General features: G+C 43.3%; 2 protein-coding genes across 2 annotated transcripts; one reads left to right on the top strand and one right to left on the bottom strand.

The window, feature by feature from the left end:
• Nucleotides 1–4,152: 4,152 nt before the first annotated feature.
• Nucleotides 4,153–8,571, bottom strand: nts (neurotensin; the record flags this gene model as incomplete). The annotated part of the gene is made up of 4 exons (XM_080842030.1): nt 4,153–4,302; nt 5,139–5,348; nt 7,375–7,436; nt 8,499–8,571. The coding sequence occupies 4 exons, from the start codon at nt 8,569–8,571 to the stop codon at nt 4,153–4,155; spliced, it is 495 nt and encodes a 164-aa protein (XP_080698156.1).
• A 1,773-nt stretch (nt 8,572–10,344) lies between these two features.
• rassf9 (Ras association domain family member 9) lies at nt 10,345–19,373 on the top strand. Its single transcript, XM_080841911.1, has 2 exons — nt 10,345–10,470; nt 16,767–19,373. The coding sequence occupies exons 1-2, from the start codon at nt 10,424–10,426 to the stop codon at nt 18,085–18,087; spliced, it is 1,368 nt and encodes a 455-aa protein (XP_080698037.1). The 5' UTR covers nt 10,345–10,423; the 3' UTR covers nt 18,088–19,373.
• Nucleotides 19,374–21,298: the final 1,925 nt, after the last annotated feature.

Genomic DNA, 21,298 nt, shown 5'->3' with positions numbered 1-21,298 from the left:
CGGCGATTGTTGTTGTTATCGATTTTCTATCAGTTCTCACCACACAACGACGTCTCATCTTTGCTGCTTGAATGTCGGTATGTAATGGTATGGAGTTATTGAAACTCACTACGTGTAAAAAAGACTAGAAATTGAATGTTTATTTTTAAGCCTCGAAAGTTGCACTGGGTGCCTTTAATGAAGTGTAAATGTATATGGTCTCCCTGGCAGGCATGTGGGGCCTGACAACTGTCACAAGAATTTTGCCACTGAGAAAGAGAGCAAGAGAGCCCATTCCCTGTCGGATGTTTTTTTTCATTTTTATTTCTTACACCTCCTTGGCCTAATTTTTTGTGAAAAAAAAATGCCATGTCATTCCACTGGCGGCCACGTTTGTTAAATAAATGTTCCTATCTCAAGGCAAGTTTGAATGGTTTGTCACAATTGGGTGGCATCTCTCTCTATCTATCTTACTCTCTCTCTCTATCTCTCTCTCTGTCTAATTCCAGTCTGTCAGAGAGAAGGCATGCTGTGTGAGACCCGGCGAGATGGGTAGATAAGAGATAGCGGCACCAAGCAGTTTCTACACCTCATCCTCGTCGCCGGCACGCAGACCCCCATCCCTCCGTGCTGTCAGCGTGTGCGGAGACACCGCCCGTATGCAGGGAGCCTAATTGTTTACTCCACCACCACTGAACAAGGTCATGCTTGTTAGACCGATCCGCCAATTCACACGAGCAGATTTCGCACAAAGGGAAGTAATCTCAGTCCTTCACAAGCAATTATCCTCATCTGACTGGCGTTAGCGAAATGCACTGCCCCATGCAGATGGAGGCGATGGTTTTCATTTAGTGCGAGGCCAGCGATGCTCCAGTGCCCTGCAGTGAGGCTCAACTGTCACTCCTTAACGCAATTCGAAACCATTCCAATTTGAACTCAATCGAAGCCGCTTAGAGCCTGAGAGAGGACAAATTAATTATGTCTTGCTATCGTTGCAACTATAGATGAGGGCGACAGCAGCTAGTCAACCCACAAGCCACTATTTCTCCCAGACGGTTTGATTGGATGTGTTTTTTCACCATGGATTATGTGTATTTGGGGGTTCGACATACACACCCAGTATGTTTACACCTCATGAATCCTTCCCACACTTTACTTTCACTTATGACATCTGAATTTGTTATTACTGCTTTGCCAGACATACTTCAAGCACCCTTTTTCAACAGATGTGGACCATTATAAGTCTATGGTGAAAAACATACTAAAACATTAACATATGCATTTTAGTGAGTTTTGAGACAACCTGAAACTGCTAGGCTGGATTTCACTTTGTGGGTATTTGTAAGTGCTGAGTATTGGAAAACCATGTATGAATAAATAATGTGGCATTTACTTAACTCTTATTAAACTGTTTGCTAATTATTGTTTACCCAATCAAAGGGACTAGTCATTGGACTCAGGCCCCCAACCACTGGTGCAGTGTTCAGTGAAAAAGATGTATCCAAGCTTCCATTAACAAATTCAGTAACTATGTTTAACCTCTTTTAAACACAAAAGTGTATTAGGCTCTTCCACAGCATCTCAACCACAAAGTAAACCTTCTTCCATTTTATTCCATAAGCTCACTGCACAGCCTGTATATGTTTCATAAATGGATGGCATCACATCAACACAACTTTGATGCATAATACATTTGCATATTTTCGCAAGACATTTCACCTCTGTAGATAAAACTGCCCTCTGCTAGGCCACACATCTATCTCCCACCAGACTCAACCTGTCAGAAGCACAAGCTTGTGTGCTGAATAAGGAGATTAAACTCATGCGTAGGTGTGAGTGTTTCTCAGCACCACGGAAGGGTTTCCAGACACATCAAAACCACCCACCTCACATGGGTTGGGCTTCTCTGAAGTAGTGAAGCAATGCTGCGCTCTGGTGGTGCCATCCCTGCTGGGACTGATGAAATGCACCCGGAATGGTGCTTGGTAAAGTAACTCAGAGAATTCAAAGTTTATGTTTTAATACAAAACATTGCATTCATTTTTAGAACTAATTAGAACGTTTTAATGATGAGGCTCACATGGTATGCATATAGATAGATAGATAGATGGATACTTTATTAATCCCGGGGGAAATTGAGGTGTAATGTATCTTACTAATAATGTTCACCATATTAGAATGAGGCAGCACATAGGCTGATAGTCTACACTGCAAACTGTTTCATTTCCTTTGAAAGCATGGATTCTTTTCTTCATAATTTAAAATGTTCAGTATAAGATAACATACATGTCATTGGTGACGCACAAACTTCACAGCAATGTTCAGGTGTTTGTGTTTTTTTAAGTTTGTCATGCATTTCTCTGTAGATCTGTACAAACTATACATACTAGTCTGTTTAGTGGGCAGAAATGCTGCCAATCAGCCACACTGAGAGAATTTGACTGTTCCTGTGGCGCACTCTGGTGGCTGTCTGTGGGTCAAGTCAAGTCAAGTCTTTTATTGTCAGATACACAGAACAACAGAGTTGGACTGGGCACTGAAATTCTTATGACAGGACACCATACCACACTACCATAACATAACAAGATATAACATATAAACATATAAACATATAAGTACTCCAACATGATATAACATAACATACTTAACAATAAGTACTGAACATTAGATAAACATATGAAAAGACAGAGTAGTAGACCTACTAGATAAACAATAAATATACAATATAGATACTAAACATAAATACACATACTAAACAGATACTAAACAGAAAAACATACCTAAATGATACTTTTTGCAATACTGAACATATTATACACATAATAACCTGAACACAGAGACAAAGACACTTCAAGTGTGTGGGTGGTGCAATATTGCAAATGTAGTGCAAACAGCAGTGAAAGTGAGCGAGTGTAAAGTGATGAGAGTGCATTATTGTTCATTTAGGAGTCTGATGGCCTTAGGGTAGAAACTGTTCTCCAGTCTGCGGGTGCGAGACTGGATACTTCGGAACCTTCTACCAGAAGGCAGCAGGGTGAACAGTCTGAAGGATGGGTGGTGACAGTCTTTTAGGATCCTGCCAGCTCTTCGGAGGCATCTTGTGAGGTAGATGTCCTGAAGGGAAGGGAGTTTCCTTCCGATGATGAACTCAGCGGATCTGACCACACTGCGTAGGGCCTTACGGTCCATGGCTGTGCAGCTCCCAAACCACACTGAGATGCTACCAGTCAAGATGCTTTCTATAGTGTATCTATAGAAGTTGCTGAGGATGTCTGGATTCATGCCAAACTTCCTGAGTCTCCTCAGGAAGAAGAGGCGTTTCCGGGCAGCTTTGACCACCTTATCAGTGTGGGCAGACCAGGTGAGATCATTGCTGATGTTTACCCCGAGGAACTTGAAGCAGCTGACCTTTTCCACTTCAGATCCATTGATGTGAAGGGGTGTATGCTCCACCCCCTGCCGTCTCCTAAAGTCCACAATCATCTACTTAGTTTTACTGTGATACTACATACAACCTCACATGACCACCAAGGTGAAACATATTGTCTCATTCTGTTTTGTTTTGGCACACCTTGTACCACACCGCTAACACTGAATATCTCTGCCTTGCTGAAGTGGTACGAATCTCTCTGGTCCCTCTCGTATCTGATGAGCTGTGAACTCACCTCATGAAGATGTACATCGCCAGTTGTGAAAGTAGTTCACCTCCCTCGGAACAACTTCACTTTCCAAATCTGCCCCGAATACACTTCCACACTTCGACCTCTAGTTCTCATCACTAGTGCACACATAGTATTTTGGTATGTTCAAATTCCACAAGTATTTTTATACATTTCAGTGACAAAATGTCAAATATTTGAAATCTTGTATCTTTTTTATTACATTGACAAGAAAAATAAATATACATACAATGGACAAATATATTCATATTGATACATCCATACCATTCTTGCCTTATAGTTTTTATTGTTTATGTACATAGCCTGTTATGAGAACGAGAAAAAGACAAGGTTCATCTTAGAACACACTGAAGGGCCTTCATGGATAAAGTACACAAACCAAATAGGATGAGGAACTGAAAAACCATTGCTGATGTTATTACATTAAGCACAGGCACATATTCACAGAATGTAAAATGTCTCTTCTTTAGCACAAGAGTGTTTTCAGGGGGTGTCAGTAAAATAAGCTACTTCGCTTGAGGATGTAGGGCCTCCGCGCCTGCTTGCTGGTGTGCAGTTGTCTTTTCAGGATGTAAGGGGATTTCCTCTTCAGCGGGTTGTCGCTGTTTTGGTCCAAGTCCAGGTAGTCCTCCACATCTTGGACCTGGGACAGAAACATGGCCGTCTGTAAACATCTCCTCTCCTCAGAGGCCTACTGCAAGGGATATCCTCGCGCCATGAGTATGATTAACTGGGTGGTGCACGGCAGATCTCTGGCTTCTGCTCTGTGCCCGGCCCCAAGCTGCAATTAGCTATGTGTCAGTGTCACTGACGGGTGTGTTAGAGAGGCCCATGCATCAAAATGATAAATAACCGAGAAAACTGGTGTTCAAGTATTACATCTAGGATGGTGTGCATAAAGACAACTCTTGTAAAATAAGCCTTATGCAAAGTCTTATGCAGGTATCTAAATGTGTCAGTGTGTGTTTGTGTGTAAATATGTGTGTGTGTGTGTTTTGTATGCAAGTGAATAGTTATAAAGTATATGTATATATAGTATATGTAACTAAATTTAGTTTGAATGTATGCTTTTGCTAGGTCTCTTCTATTCGCTGTGGATACAATACACATAAGTGTATATGTATGTGTGTCTGTAAGAGTATGTGTTGCATATAGGTGTCTGTACTTTTGTGTGATGATAAGCAATCATACTTGTGTGCATGTGCAAGTGTGTGTGTGCATGCGTGCGTGTGTGTGTGTGTTTGTGTTTGTGTTTGTGTCTGTGAGTGAGTAAAAGTGAGAGCGAGAGAGAGAGAGTGAGTGTGTGTGTGTGTGTGTGTGTGTGTGAGTGAGAGTGTGTGTGTGTGTGTGTGTGTGTGTGTGTGTGTGTGTGCGTGTGTGCGTGCGTGCGTGCGTGCCTGTGTGCCTGCGTGCCTGCGTGCCTGTGTGCCTGCGTGGGTGCCTGCGTGCGTGAGCGCGCGTTCATGTGTAATCACTCACCTCTCTGGGCTGCAGTACTCTACAGAGGTTCCGGAGGTCGTAGAGCTCCTCCGCTGATTGGCTGACAGGTGGTAGGCGGAACCTGAAGTACTCCTCCTCCTCCTCTGGTGGGGTCTCGCTCTCTGGCTGCCACGCCTCATCCAGACTGTCCAGTGTGGCACACACCTTCAGAAGCGTCAGCCGCCACAAGACGGCGCTGTGTTTGCTCTGCTTCAAGCGCAGGGACAGAGAGGAGAGACTTCAGTCTCTATCAGAGCCCTGACACATCAGTGGACTATCTGCCTGGCAGAGGTGGCTGCACACTACAGGTATATCAAGGCTCCTTTTTGAGACAGAACTGGTCATGAACTCATTAACTTCCTCTTTATTTCAACCATCTCATTTTAGAGAAGTTTTTAGGGTTTCAAAGCTGAAATGATCTCAACAAAGCAGTGGTGTTGATTCATCTCCATTTTGTTACTCTTTAATTGTTTTTATTCTCCACTCTAATAACGTTTTATTGCCTCCTGACAGTCTAGCCTGCTGTGGAGGGATCTGACTTAGCACATTAGCTGGGAAAGTATGGATGAGTCTGAGAAACCCAGGACATTAGGATGTTCTCTCCTCACTGTGTAGGTTAACACAGAGCAGGAAAACCAGTCTTTCCGGATCTCTCCACCTCTCTTTTTTCTCCCAAGGAACGTGTTTTTTAAGACATCAAGCAACAGCTTTTCCTCAACCCTGAATCATAAAGCTGTCAGTTGGTGAGAGTGATAAACGGCTTGATCTTTGATGAGGAAAAACTCAGTCGGAGAGAGAGAACAGAGGGAAGGGACAATGGACAAGGAAATGCCACTGTGTAAAATGGTCCTGCCTGCGGAGGCAATCAAATGGCTCCCTGGAGTGACCGCTGACAGAAGCTGGCTGCACAGTTGCACCTCTGGCATTTAAAGAGCCGTGTCCCCCCAGCGCCCAATTACAGCACAGCACCTAACATTTCCCTCCAGCCAATTTAACGGAGCGTACAGGAGCAAAGAGCATAACATTTTACATCGCATCATTACAAGTGTCTGTCCCATCACTGATTAATCAGCCTGGGCTCTGTGGTAGAGAGCACCTCTGTATGGGTCTTTTCTCTCGTGAGGGTGTGGGAGAGATATTCTTGTAGTTCATATTCCCTCTGCTCCTGCTGCTGTCAGCTGCAGTAATGGAGCTCATGATGACTTTGTTCTTTGTCCATGGCAGCGGGAGACAGCAGGGATGAGCCTGCGACTCGTGGCAGCCCCGGCACTTGGATTTCACCAGCTTTCGCCAAATAGCTGCCCATGGCTGGTGCCAGTGTCAAGAGACATTTGTTTCATTTCAGCTGCCAGCTGGCGTTCCACCAACCAGAGTAAACAGTGGATAAATAATGAAGTGCAAATGAATGAGAAAATGCTTTCAAATATACACAGAAAGCACCGCTTCCCATAGTCCCAAGACTCATTTGCTCATAATATTCTAAAAATGCCATTATTGGCAATTATTACAAATTCAAGGCAATTACTGTCCTTCAGGCCAAATTATTGTTCTTAGGGAAACATTAACTGTCAGTTTCTCAGTTCATACCTATGCCTGTTGTTATATCAAGTCTCTAAGCCTTAGGTATCACGCTTATGCAGCTTCATTAAGATTGCTGTCTGAGGTATCTGAGGGGCCAGAGCTGTTAATCTCTTCACTTATTGGTCTTGCTGGTGGCTCGGTGACTTGCCTACATTTCTAGTCATTTATCATAATGTAAGCGAGAAAGAGAAAGAGTAGGACGTTTGACTGTCATATTAAACACATTTGCTCTGGTAATACATTCTTAAGTAAGGAGCGTAGTTCACTCTCTGATTCCCTTTATTCTGTCACAGAGGTTGAAAATAGGTGTGGTTTAATACAAATCTGTCATTAATCACGTTAATTGTGTTCAATATTTATATAATAAATCATGTTAGAAATGTAGTGATCCAATTAAAAAGACATTTACAAACTTTGTTATTTGACATTTCTATTAAGATTGACTAATCTAATTAAAAGAGCTATCCATGACGTTCTATTCAACTATGACTATAGCGAGCAGTTGATTCTTATATTGTGTACACTGAAGCCAAAGGGCAAATCTATATTCAGTCTTTATGAAAGCGCTCGACACACGTCGGAGTGCCAGTGATGCCTTTGTACTCTGCACACTACAAGGGGACACGGCAGGTGCAAAAATAAAACATCACAGTACCTTTGAAGTAAAGAGACTGCTCAACAACTCCTCTTCTATCGTCCGCTTCTCCTGGTCAACATCTGTTGAAATACAGAAGACCTAATCTTCTACACCAAAAACAACAACATACATAGAATGTGTCGAGAAATAAATTAATCAAAAATGTGATATGCTAAGCTTTAGTATTTTCATCTTCATATCAGTATCGGGACATCTCACTCATTCGCATGTTTAAGCGCATTCATCAGTGCGAGTCTGTGCACGATTCATCTTTGTTATGTGTCTGTGTTAACTCTCCTAATCAAGTGCAGAGTTGTGAACAATTGTGGGTTCAAAACGTGATGCTGTCAGAGCAACTTGAACGGAAACACGTCATAAAATCTCACCAAATGCGATTTGATGCGAATAAACCCGTTGCCATTAACCTTGATCGCATCATACGATACAAATATTTGCAAATAGGTAGCTAATCTACCCCCCTCTAGCAAATCGATGTATTATTTGATTTAGAAGATTTTATGCGAATTTCAAGCGTATGTAAAAGTTGGATGGAAACCCAGCTACAATGTAATGTTAATGTATCTCAAGTGAAATTTGGAGTGCAATTACGTGAAATATTTCCAAAGCATTGTTTTAATGCAAAACAAATAAACAGATGCGTAATAATGGCAAAGTAATTTTGTAGTAGACAAATCCCTATGTAGCTTTGAAACTTAACTGATTGTTTGACCAATCTCGAATTATCAGGCGTCTGGAACAGTGTTAGTTCATAAACTGTAGTCTGTAAACAGGTGCTGTGAAAGGTTCTTTCATTGCAAGTATATCTAATAGTTACACTGGAGATAATATCGATAACATTTGTAGCTTCTTATCTAAGCCCTCCCACCTATGTGATTTGTGGTTCCCATTGAATTCATTGAAATTATTTAATTGATACTTTGTATTTCATTTAATAAGGCAATATAATTTTTCATTTTGCTAGACTGAAAATGTCATTACACTTAAAAAGTAGAGATGAAAATACACATATCCATTCCAATATGCTGTCCCAATAACTCGCATTAGTAATTGAGCTGACACGTTATCGACTTCTCTCATCTCATGCCTTCATTTAAATCCATCTTAAAGATGGCCATGCTTACCTGAACACAGAGCATGGCTCACAAACACCAGGAGAACTGCAAACACTATATGCATCCGCATCTTGAGGACCATCCAACAATTCTCAAACAACTAGGCTGGGCCCAAGTCCATAGGTTAAGACGTCAACAAAAGTTGTTGAGAGAGAGAGACAGGTTGAGCAAGAGAGGGGTAGGAAAAGAAAGAAAGAAAGAAAGAGAGACGCTGAGGCTGTTCTGTCTCCTTGTGAGTCCTCTATCCAGTGCGCTCCCTTGCCTTCTTTGCCAGTGCAGGGGTGGAGAGTGGTGCTCAGGGTTCCATTCCACCCAGTATATATGAGCCTGCAGGATCTCCGGGGGCAGCTTCACCACTCCTCACCCCTCCCTTCCCTAACTCTCTCTCTCTCTCTCGCTCTCTCTCTCTCTCTCTCTCTCTCTCTCTCTCTCTCACTCTCTATCCATCAGCCTCTCTCCCTCCATCTCTCCTAGCCTCCATCTCTCTCTTTGTTGCTCTCCGTGCCCTCTGCTGTGTCATGGTGACATCAGACATCATCCTTGCGTCACAGGTCCACTCCTCATCAAGCTGACGTCCACACTTTAATAACTTTCATCCGCACAGACACTTGTGTTTGCCTATTCTGATGTTGCTGCTCAACTGGCTTCTTCTGATTGGGTGTCTGAAGGACTTGAAATGCGTGTGTGTGTGTGTGTGTGTGTGTGTGTGTGTGTGTGTGTGTGTGTGTGTGTGTGTGTGCGTGTGCGTGTGCGTGTGCGTGTGCGTGTGCGTGTGCGTGTGAATGTGGGTGTGCGTGTGTGTGTGTGTGAGTAGGGGTGTGATTAAAGTGTTGGGGGGTTATAGTGGAACTAAGGTGTCTGAAAGGATAGGACTCCATAAACAAGACGTGTGACTAATGGTGAGGGCAAGAGTATTTCTGTATCAAACATGGAATCTGGAAATTTTGAAACAAATATCAGAATAATGTGGGGAAAAGACATGTGACCACTAAGCAGGTCTCTGTTGCTTGCTACCTTTTAATCAAACTTACTTCACACCAAGTCATTACAAAACTCTCAAACAATTAAATTATCAGTGGCAATTTTCAACACAAAGAAGACTCAAATCATAAATACAGAATCCAGAAAAAATAAGATTTTATCTTCACTTTTCAATAATGAGGATGTGGACCGTTGTGTCATCAATGACTTCAGGGGCGGGGAAACGAAAAAGGGTTCAGGGACAACTTCAACGTGGTGCACGGGCATGCCCGCTGGACGTCGCTCGTGAGCAGCTCCGTCATCTCAACTAGTGCAAGAGACAGACCAAATAAATGGCAACTCGCCCTATGTACTCAAACCATAGTTACCATAATTAACCTAAAATATGTTTTAGTGAAGACATTAAACTATTTGTGGGTAACAGAGGACTCTCCGCCTAAACACCAATATCCAGGTCTTGTGGAAAGACTTAAGTAAACATTAGGAGTCACAAATGTGCAGTAATTCAGGCCACATTTGAAAACTTTTCTACAGCTATTCATAGCTGTAGGCGTAATAGCTACCTACCGCATGTTATTTAAGCAAACGTGTTGCTACATATAACTGCATTATCGTCGTGAACGAAACAATACAAGTTTATTTTGGAATTGTCCTTTGTTTAAAAGTCTTTTCAGGCTTCATGACAGTCGAACAGCTCAAATCAACCGGCAGGTTATAGGTAGCCCGCAGTGCCTCTGATGTAAGTCATTCTGCCCTGCGCTGAAATCGGCACTACCGAAGTGGGACGGCCCTCCCGAAAAGTGCGCTTTGCAAGTTCCCTACAGCAAGTTGAGGAGTTCTTCAACTTTTTCTCAGTTGCTCATTGTAACACTGAGGAAAGTTGAGGTCACTGGACAGATTTTTCGCCATGCAACAAACTTAATTTCCTTGGACCTCGACAGCAGAGTTTTGCAATGGCTCCGTTTGGAAGGAATTTTCTAAAAGCGCGATTGAAAAACAGGTACTTCGTCGTCTTTCAAATAAAATGTTTAGCTAAGTTGTAAATATTATAACGTCCACTTAAATGTCGCTGTTTAACATTCACTTAAAATAATTGTATACATTTAGTGTATGTGTTGTCTTCGTTTTTGTGAAGGAAGATATAGTCCAAATTTAACTATGCGTGTTTTGGATACAAGAACTCTTCATCTTCCCAGCTAATGTAAACTAATGATGATTTGGGAATAGGGGAATCGTGGTTTATTTCTCGAACTAAACTCTAGTTAACAAATTAGAAGTGGTAACGACAGACTTTTGAATACTTTTTTAGTAGCTTAAGGAAAATTGGTAGTGATGGTAGCTGAGTATCATGTTACTGGTACCATGTAGTGTAAAGGAAGGCTATCTGCCATGTAGTTAATATAATTACAGTATTTCCGTGAATGTGTGTGTGTGTCTGAGAGTGTGTATGTGTGTGCGTGCATTCTTTAGAAGCGCGTAGAGAGAAACAATAACTTTATAGATTCACATAGTACACAACAATAGGTCATATCCCTGCCCAAACACTTGTCAATAGACTTCTCCTTGAAGGGATTGAATACCTTGTTGTTCACGGCTGAAGTTGTGCATGTGGGGGGTTGTTAATTGTCAGGATGAACAGGTAAATTGTTACCCCCGTGAAACATTAGACTAAGGATCATATATCCTTGTATGCCAAAAGCACATTTAGTATTTTCCCTAATGAAAGCTGACCTACTTGTTTTGCATAGCACAAAGCCTGTAATTACTGCCTGATTTCTTTTAAGATGGAGCTCTGTCTGGGTTTAGGTTAAGAGGGAGCCTGTCATCGTCTCAGGTGCAATCAACGTCCCTGCCTTCCTAAGTGGCTTGGATCTAGTTTTGATGTTTCATGGCTCCATGAGAACCGCAGTGGGATTTTTGAGGGTGTCAGAGATGAGTATGCTCCTGGCAGTGTTGGTCTGAGTATGTGAATGTGTTTGTGTTTCACAACTGAATGATGGTCTGTAATTAAAACAGTGTTCACAAGTTCAGAGCGGCTCTGTCAAGTGAACTCTGGGGGTGTATTGTTGGTCATATATTATTCCAACGTATATATATATAGCTTGCGAAAGCTTGTGAATAGAAACTAAAATAGCCATGCATGGTACTGCTATGAAGAAAAGTGGATATGATAGAAAACAATGTTTGTTACCGCACTTTTCTATTCTAGTCATGTTGTTGTCATGTTCAGCTTTTATACTATTTTTCGGTAACAAAATGAGACTGTGTTGTTTGCAGGGGAAATCAATATTTGAAGTGAATGAACCTCCCATCTCCACATCTTTGGTAATGGCAAATAGTCTTGTGTTATTTTTCAAGTTGCAACATAATTACCTTTTACAGCCGAAGCCAACTGTAATTATTGTGCTAGGATCTGAAGGCATATCAAAGGCAGTTTCTCTTCAACCCTTTTTAGTCTCAGATATGTTTTTGGGAGACAGTCTCCTACTTGCTCTAGATTGTTTTATCATATCTGCTGGTATGCTTTTGAACCGTGTACAGTGTTCCACATGTGATCTATCATAATCAGAGAGAACTAATTAATATCTGTGATTTCAAACCATTAAAGTGCTGTAGCTTGTTTGAGCACACAATACTGAATGGAAAAGGGTGGCGTCAGAGGAGAAGACAGATAGTTTAGTTGACTCTGTGGCTGGCCCACATTAAAGGGCCTCTAACAACATCTTGGGATAAGTTAGTGGTAATAAACACAGTCAGTTTTCTCTACATTTGTATTCACAGAAGGAATTGTCAAATGTACAGTACTAGCGTGGTTCAGTTCAAAGACACGTCTGGCCATTGAGTTCTGGTGAATATAAAGATAAGAACCCTTCCATTGGAACAATTATCCATAAGAAATGGTTTCGCCAGTCAACATGTCAATGCATCAATTTTGTAAGAATGGAGGGAATTTAAAGTTTGGAAAAAGCTAACAGCATTATCTTGTTCAGATATCTTGTGTTGTTATGTTTTGTTACTAAAACAAGTTTTTTTGTCTTGAGTAAAACTGGATTTGGTCTCAAGAACAGTTTACATTTTTTAAATTAGTGTTGACTCATGCAATTATCATTGGGAAACAGTGATTGTGATAACTTTAGCATAAAAATAATCAAAATGACATTGTTGTTTGAACACTATTCCTGTGTAAACTCCTCAGAGTGCTGGTAAAGGGAAAGAGTTTGTGTTTTGTCTTTATGAAGATGCCTATCAGGGCAGTTTCCCAGAAGATAACGGACCTCTTGGAAAAAAAAGTTATGTTTTTCTCATCAAAATCCTGCATCCTCTTCAGATAAGACTCAGGAAATCCCTGTTTTGTGGTGTTGATGTCACTGCCTTTGTATTCCAGAGGGAAACAAGCTGTTTGAAGCAGGAATTAGGTACAGAGATAACTTCTTGGTAAGAGCAACCAGAAGCATAAACTATGTGCTAAAGTATCCAGATCTAGTACTCATAGTTTTCATGAAATCTGAGTGTAAACTCTGAGAGTGTATTTGAGCAGGCATACAGCAATCGAATGTGACATGTAGAGGGAGTGAACATGGGAGCTCTCCCACATGTAGTGACATGTTCAAATAAATCACATGCAGGTGACCGTGTTTGGTGTCGTGTTATGCCTAGCATGACACATTTCCATGAAAGTATGGTGCACATAACAGCACAAAGAGGGTGGACTCCCACAGTGGCCTGTGAGGTGAAAGAGGGTGTGGGTTCAGAGCATCTCAGTGCTGGGCGAGTTGTGTGGACGTAGGGCAGCATGTAGACGCTGTGGGCTGTTAGCCAGAACAGAGGCTGCTGCTGTAGTTATATTGCCTGAGTCTCATTAGTGCGTACAGCTCCTTCCTTCGACTGGGCTTCTTACAGTACATTACCCTCTCTCCCACTTTTCCAAGTTCACCTGGAGTTCAAAGTTGCTCACTCAGGATTTTGTCTTACGCAAAACATACACACACATGAGCACATACAAACACACTAACACACAAAAAGATTCGCTGACTCTTTACACCAAGATTTCACACTTTCCTTCATAGTGATATAGTTATTTCCTAGTCCTGCAAAGTCAATAAATGGAGATTTATTGGGTATCTCTAAAGGCCTATGGAAATTATCAGGCTAAAATATTCCCCAGTCTACCATCATCTTTGACTGCTCAGTTGCATGTAATTCATGCTAATTAAAATGTTTGAAGGATTGTTAATGACAATTGGCGAAATGTCAAATAAGGTGAAATGAATATGCCTTCCCATAAGTCTTTGTGCTTGCTTGGTGGTGCATATTGTGTTAGTATAGGGAGTGTGCTGCAGGGGAGGATGTGACCTACGACCTTCGACCTGTGCTCTGTGCTTATCTTGGGTCAGGTTGTCTATTGTGGTTCTCCCTGGTCACTGCCACCCAACAATAACCCTGTTCAGACTCACTGCACCCTCCAAAGTCCTGCTGCCATTTCTGCTCTTTTACATGTGTACAGCACACACACACACACACATGCACACACAAACATACAAACACAAACACGCACACACAAACATATAAACAAACACGCACACGCACACGCACACGCACACGCACAAACATACAAACACACACACACACACTCACTCACTCACATAAATACATGCTGGGATTATGCTGGAGTACACTCGCTTTGTGCGCGTTCAAAGATTAGGCTGCATTGACAGTGTAATAACAAAATACTGTTTTCATAATTAGGAGGGATGGAATAAAAATCACACAAACAGTTGGAAGCTAAACACAGGTGTACAAAGATGTGGCAGCCTGTTTTTACTTCCATTCCAGCACTGCCTCTGGGGCAATATGACTGTGAAGATGGATTTTCATTTTCCATGTGGTCACAATGCACTAAACTTGGTAGCAGGAAATATGGAGCAGGACGTGGCCAGTGATCAATGATTGTGACACAACACAAACACAGGTGCTTCCCTATTCTTTCTGTTGGTTTCCCTTGGGCTACAGCAGACTACCTAGTGTGTGTGTGTGTGTGTGCGTGTGTGTGTGTGTGTGTGTGTGTGTGTGTGTGTGTGTGTGTGTGTGTGTGTGTGTGTGTGTGTGTGTGCACCTTTGTGGGTACACTATATTTATCAGCGTCCATGTTTGCAAGTGTCAAAATGTATGAGTAGGTGTGAGCAAATCCCTGCACTTGGGTAATTTACGTGCGTGACCATGCATGTTCTCGCGGAGTTGACAGAATATGGCTGTCGTGACCTCATTCATCTGGCTGCCCTGAAGGAGCCGACGGTGTGAAGAGTTAATAGGGGGTGACACGGCGCGAGACATAATGAGAGAGATGCAAGAGAGGGCCCCCTCGGTTGCCTGCAGCTAACTGATATACCTTGGCTGGTAAAGGCTTTTAGCTCTGAGCCTGAGCGATGAGGTGATCTTCCAGTGAGCCCTAAACATATGTGTCTGGCAGCCGCCTACGGGGATGAGCTCTTATTCGATGAGCTTTTGGGAATGACATCACACGTAGCACTCCCTCGCAGGTTAGACAGCACCAGACACGGCTGTAATGCGAAGAATATAAAACTTATCAAATGAATATGGCAGTCAAATAAATATGTTTATATTTATTGAGGAATGTTAGCGGTGCTAATGTAAACAGGGCATGGATACAGAAATGGAGACAGCATTGTGGTAACTGAATTATACTTCAAGTACTTTAGTAAAGAGGCAAGCACCTTTTCCCATTCATCATCACCCACAAACATACACACGCACACACACACACACACACACACACACACACACACACACACACACACACACAAACACACACACACACACACACACACACACACACACACAAACACACACACACACACACACACACACACACACACACACAAACACACACACACACACACACACACACCAAGCTAGATGTTCCCTCAGATCCCAAGTGGCAGCCACAGTTCTGCCATAGTTGGCTGAAAGTCGTCACGTCGTTGTGCGTAAATGCTGGAGGTGTGCGTCTCTGTTTGCCACCTGCATACTTCTGTTGTTTACCTTTGCTCAATTCCACTCTCAGGGTCTCCTAACCATTAACCTGCCGGTCACATTGCTGCATACGCATACGCATTCTTGAGAGGTCTCTCATCAAGGGCTCACACAAAGCCCAGCTTGTGTTCCTTTGCCCCCAGAAAGGCAAAATACAGCAGTATCAGACGATACGTAAACACTATCCAACCCAACCAAACTGTGTGATTTGGCAAGGTTGTGCTGTGTCGGGTGTTGTGCTGCTCTAGCTTGCACTCCTTGTTCTAGACAAAGGACCAGTGGCCTGCGATGTCTCCTGAGCTTACTCTCTCCGACCTTGACTAGACATACAACAGTGACTTATGGCCCAAATGGCCTCACCATACTCAGCCGGGGGTGAGGAGACTGTGCTACACGTAGCAACAATGTTATGTGTTCTGTTCACTATAGCCCTCTGTTGTAGTGGTGATTTATGGTGGTGTGAAAAAGAAGGAGAGAGAAAGTGTGTGTGTGTGTATGTGTGTGTTCTGTATCCATGTTGAGAGACTAGCTCATTTCTTCATGAGACCAAAGAATCTTGCCTTCAATTAACAGAAACTTAATTTCCATTCAGTGTTGGCACTTTTGTGTCCTAACATCATGGAGACTAGGTCTAAGCCTCTTGTGAGTAACTCTTCATTAAAAGGTGATAGATTTAGCTCAGCTTCTATTTATAATGTTGGGAAATATTCCCTAAAATGTGTGAACATATTTAAAAAACGGTATGTCATTTTACCGTGACAGGGAGTTTTAAAAGAGACAGATTGTTGAATCACCGTGAGCCTGGTCTAATAATTAGTAAATGAAGAATTTTATGAGTAAGATGAATGATCATATAATAGAGGCCCTAATTGATGTGCTTCTTCTTTTTTGCTCGTTGCTCAAATTGAGCCATCATCTGAGGCGCCTTGACAGGACGAGGCTAATGAGGATGTGTGTGATTGTTACATGCTGATCCACTAAGCCGAGCTTGGTGATATAACACATACCCCTGGGAACATAAATGACCAAATGACATATGACCAGATGAAGAGATGTGAGAGCATAGTATCTCATAGAACATTGTTCACTGAAGCAGCGGAGAGAATGTCTTAAGCTCCAATGGATCCCGTCCATACTTTTTGAAAGGGGTTACTACATATATTTTCTAAAAGGGAACAAACTTGTAGGAACCATATTTGACCACAGTAGTCACTGAGCAGTTGTTTGCCATTGTCTATTCACCAGGTCGAAGGAGACAGAGGAGACCCCAGGCAAGGAGATCCAGGTATGCGTGTGCCAAGAGGAGAAGGCGGTGTGCGGAGTCACCAAACACACCACATGCGCCGATATGGTCCAAGCGCTCCTGGACGACCACATGAGCCTCCCGGAGAGCCGGCGGCTGCTCCACGGCGAGCCCAAGGAGTTCTGCCTGGTGGAGCGCTGGAAGGGCTTTGAGCGGGCGCTGCCACCCCTCACCCGCATCCTGCGCCTCTGGAACGCCTGGGGCGAGGAGAAGCCCTCCATCCAGTTCGTCCTGGTCAAGACCAGCGAGTGCACCCCTCCGGCCAAAGCTGGGAAGCGGTCGTCCAGGTCGCGCTCCGCTGCCGTGGGGAGGGCGCGTCGCTGGGAGCAGTGCCCAGCTCAGTATGCCAAGACCCTGCCAGTAGAGCGACAGAAGCGCCTGGTGAAAAAGGCTTTCCGCAAGCTGGACCGGATCCGGCGGGAGAGCGAGCCGGCCGCCACTGGCAGGCAGGAGGGATCGGAGGAGATCGACGGCATGGTGCGGCTCATCATCTCGCAGGACCACACCCTCCGGCAGCAGTTGCAGCACATCCGCGAGCTGGACCTGCAGATCGAGCAGACAGAGAGGCTAATGAGGCAGGAGGGGGCGGCGGCGGTGGAGGGGGTGGGGGCAGGGGCAGGGGCCTTAAGCGACTCGCCCCACCTCAGCTTGACGGACAGCTGCGAGAGCCATTGGATGTGTGAGGAGCGCTTGCAGGGCTACCTGCACACAAATGACAGCGTGGAGCAGCTGGAGGAGCAGTTGCGACGGCACCAGGAGCTCATCTTCAAGCTGTCCCAGGATATTGACGTTGAGCTCCAGAGCAGTGATTGGCTGCCTGGGGACGATGAGACGCTTGGGGCGACGGCGGCGCTACCTGCCGATCTCGGAATGGACGCCCCGGAGCTGAAGAGCACCCGCGTGGAGCTGGAGCACAGCATGCGGTCTGGCCTCTTGCTCTACTCCCAGACACAGGAGCTGGAGAGGGAGCTGCAGTGTCACGACACCACCCTGCTCTCCAAGAGCCAGGAGTGTCAGCTCCTCGCAGCCCAGCTCAGTGCACTGCACCTGGGGGAAGTCTTGCCGCAGCCAGGCCCCTCGCCACTAAAGAGCCAGGCCAAGTGCAGTGTGGAGCAGCAGGGGCTAGGAGCCGATAAGATCAGACAAGGCCTGACGGGCGATGCCATAGACACAGACTCAGATACAGGCATCAGTTCCACACACAGCCAGGACTCCCTCTCCCCCACTGTGAGCAGGCGGCCTCCCCTGGACACGGACGTCTAAACTCAAAAGAATAAATCAGCACATGTGAACTTATTAACAGAGATGCGGATCGACGTGAGGTCAATGAACTTCACTGACCATCCGTCTCAATTGTTTTGTATTTCAAACCCATGTTTGTGCACTCATACCTGAAGTCAAATCAAAGTGAAGGTGAGTGAAAGTCTCTGTCTCAGAGTCTCTATCTCAGTCTGCTGTAGTCATGGACACCATTCCAGACAGAAAGGTATGCAGCATTTTGTACACATCAAGCACAGCCACATATCTCCAGGTCATTGTTTTGAATGCAGGAATGCAGTGAAGGTTTCTTCCTCCTTGAATGGAAAAAGCACTTGAGGGTTGGTCTTGTTATAAGCATTCTGTCAGTTTTAACCCGACTGCTTTGTGTTGTGCAGTTCCACCACAGGCAGAGAGGCGATTAGAGAGGCGTTTTGGAAAGCGAAGCTTTCAAATTTGTTTTGAGAGGTAACATGGAGCAACTGCTGAAAGAGACTAGTTGAAACTACTGTAAATGAGCTTAAACTGCTGTGTGCATTTTTGCAGTCCCCTCCAATGTCAATAGAACTCTTTGTGCGAATATGACGACCTTTGCATTCCAACAACACAGTTCTCTACAAAAGCCTACCATTTATTTGACCTTTGCTAACATGAATTGTATAAAAGTTCTATTTATATTTTAAAGTAAAAAATTAACTAACTTTTAAAGTTAGCACTGTTATATCTCCAAAATGTTAATTATTCAAGATATCTTTATTGTAAAGTTTGTGCTCTGCAGATATTTCCCTGGTAAAGAGAATGGTAACTTACAAAAAAGTGTTTAGAGTTATGAAAGAAGTAAAGTACACTGTGTATGTCCTCAAAATTGACATTGTTTTATATTAAAACATCCTGTTGTGCCTTCAGGTTTAGATCAAACATTAATTGACAAATTAAGATCATATCATATGGACAATGATTAGCTTACAAAGCTGGCCTAAAATGATATTTTAATCATTCATGAACCAATTGTTATATTTCTCGACCTTTTGGTGAATACATTTTACATAACTAGCCTGATTACTCAGCTGCATGTCGAAACATTCAGACCTACCTTTGACAAGTCTTTCTCTATCACCTGTGTATGAATGTTATTACTTGGGTTTATTGCTCTGTTTGAAACCATAAATGTCAGACACAATGTCAAAGACCCCCTTCAGAGAGTGTACTCCCACATCACACTCTTATTGTCGAGCAAATTGTAACTACACAGTGCAATCACCATATTCATTCACAGAATGCTACTTACTGCTCCTCGGGATCCAAGTATTGGTGTTCAGGGTAAATTGGATATTGTTCTCCCATTCCATAGTTTGATAATAAACGCTCCATTGCTACATTCTTTCTGTGTTTCTATTATTAAGTATATGACCATATTGTTGCTAAGGATTGAAGGGGGAAGAGATACAGTTCAGTCAGTGAGATTCTTCATGACACCAATAAGATACATCAGGACAGTCTGGACAGGGGGATCAGTCCGAAGGAGCAAGTAAGCAGACAAGTTTTTCACTGTTTGTAAAAGTAAATGGTTAAGCAGTTTAAAGGCATTACTTTTTGTTTTTCAAAAACTAGCAAACTAACTAACTAACAGCCAAGTGAGCTACCTCGCAAACGCAAACAACATCCCAGTTCACACTGAGAAAAGGTTACTGACTTGCTAACATGTATTCCATGCTGTTGAAGGGGGGGCCCAGACTACATAGTGACAATGTTACTAAAGCTAGGGAAGGTCAACAAACATACCTTTTAAAATGAGAAAGAATTACGTTGCTGTAACAATATAAACCTGGGAAGATGACTGAAACTACTTGCTATTGCATGACAAAATACCACCACATTTGTTCCATTAATTAAACAAGCCCCTAGACAACTGTCCCCTTTCCCACTTTTCTAGGCAGGGACTGAGCTTAAGGCACATGGGAACCTCCTTTCACCCAGTGATCACTGCATCACTCTCCCCCCACTTCTGATCTTTGAGTGTTTTGGCTGAACAAAAAGCCATGGCCATTAAATCTTTCTCTCTGTGCAACTTAATGCACCGGCTTAGACTCGCCAAGTAAGCCTTCAGGGGCTAGACGTTGTTTGGCCATTGTGTGCTGCTCACTTCTAAATGAATAGAAACTATTTGTTTTCCTTGTGATGCAAATATTCCCACGTCTTCTTGGACTGTTTTGCCTTAAGAGTGGCCCAGCTGCCTTCTCCAATTATGTGCCTCTGCAAAAGTATTCACTCTGGTCTGGTTTTTTAGGGAAATGTTATATTGACTAAAAACAGTCTTGATTGTGTTCGGCACATTTCCTAGGCATTTAAATCCCAGCCCTGAGCCTTGTACAGAGCATGCTTCCTGCACGTCCTGCTCTTACAGTGTGTCTCGGACCAACAGCTGATTTCCCATCGGACCGCCATCACCACGGCAACTTGTTTACCCAGGCTGTCCAATCATGAGAAGCAGGAGGCCTGCCAGGAGTCGCTCACGTTGCACAACACTAGTAATTAACTGGCCAAAATGGCAATTACCGCCTCATTTTTATGTCCCTCTTCCCCCCCTTCTGTTTTGGGTGCATCTTCACACTCAGCAATTACCCCGGTATTACCCCAGTCCAAGACCTGAGAACCAGTGTGCGTCACCTTGGGTGGAGAGAGCTTTCCCATACCAGGGGCACTGACACCGCTGTGAAGACACGTCATGTACTCTATGTCAAAGCAGGATATACTGCCTAGATGATTTCCTATCCCTTTTCACTGGGAACGTGTTCGGTTTCACGCTCTTGCCCTAAGAGGAGGGAGACATTTATGAGAATGAAGTCTCTTGCTGCCATTTTAGCATCCATCTTTAAAACATGAGATGCAGCCATTTTAAATACCTCATCAAACTGCCGCAGCTCAAATTGCATACCCTAACCCTAACCCAGCCTTATTCATCTCAAGTTCTCTTCATGCCAAGTTGTTCCTTAGAGAAACGAGTAGGTGAATAATAATATGGCTGCTCTATAAACTGTGACGGCACAACAAACTAACTTCTTATTGATGTGAGGCAAATTTAAGCACGCTCTTGAGCATTCATGCAAACATTGCACTAGATTAAGCAATTAATAAAAGTCAGACAATTATAAACTGTGATGTGTCTTTGTGAAATTGGAACTGGACTTTTTCAGCTTCATCATTAGATGGATGGTAA

This window comes from Sprattus sprattus, assembly GCF_963457725.1.
Source record: "Sprattus sprattus genome assembly, chromosome: 7".
Classification (NCBI taxonomy): Eukaryota; Metazoa; Chordata; class Actinopteri; order Clupeiformes; family Clupeidae; genus Sprattus; species Sprattus sprattus.
Note: the sequence above shows the minus strand (reverse complement) of the source record. Positions and strands in the feature narration are given on the sequence as shown.

Bases quoted from the DNA above. Each gene is read 5' to 3' on its own strand.
- rassf9 (XM_080841911.1), top strand. From the start codon at position 10,424: ATGGCTCCGTTTGGAAGGAATTTTCTAAAAGCGCGATTGAAAAACAG. The intron at 10,471-16,766 runs GTACTTCGTCGT...TCTATTCACCAG, and splicing joins AAAGCGCGATTGAAAAACAG to GTCGAAGGAGACAGAGGAGA.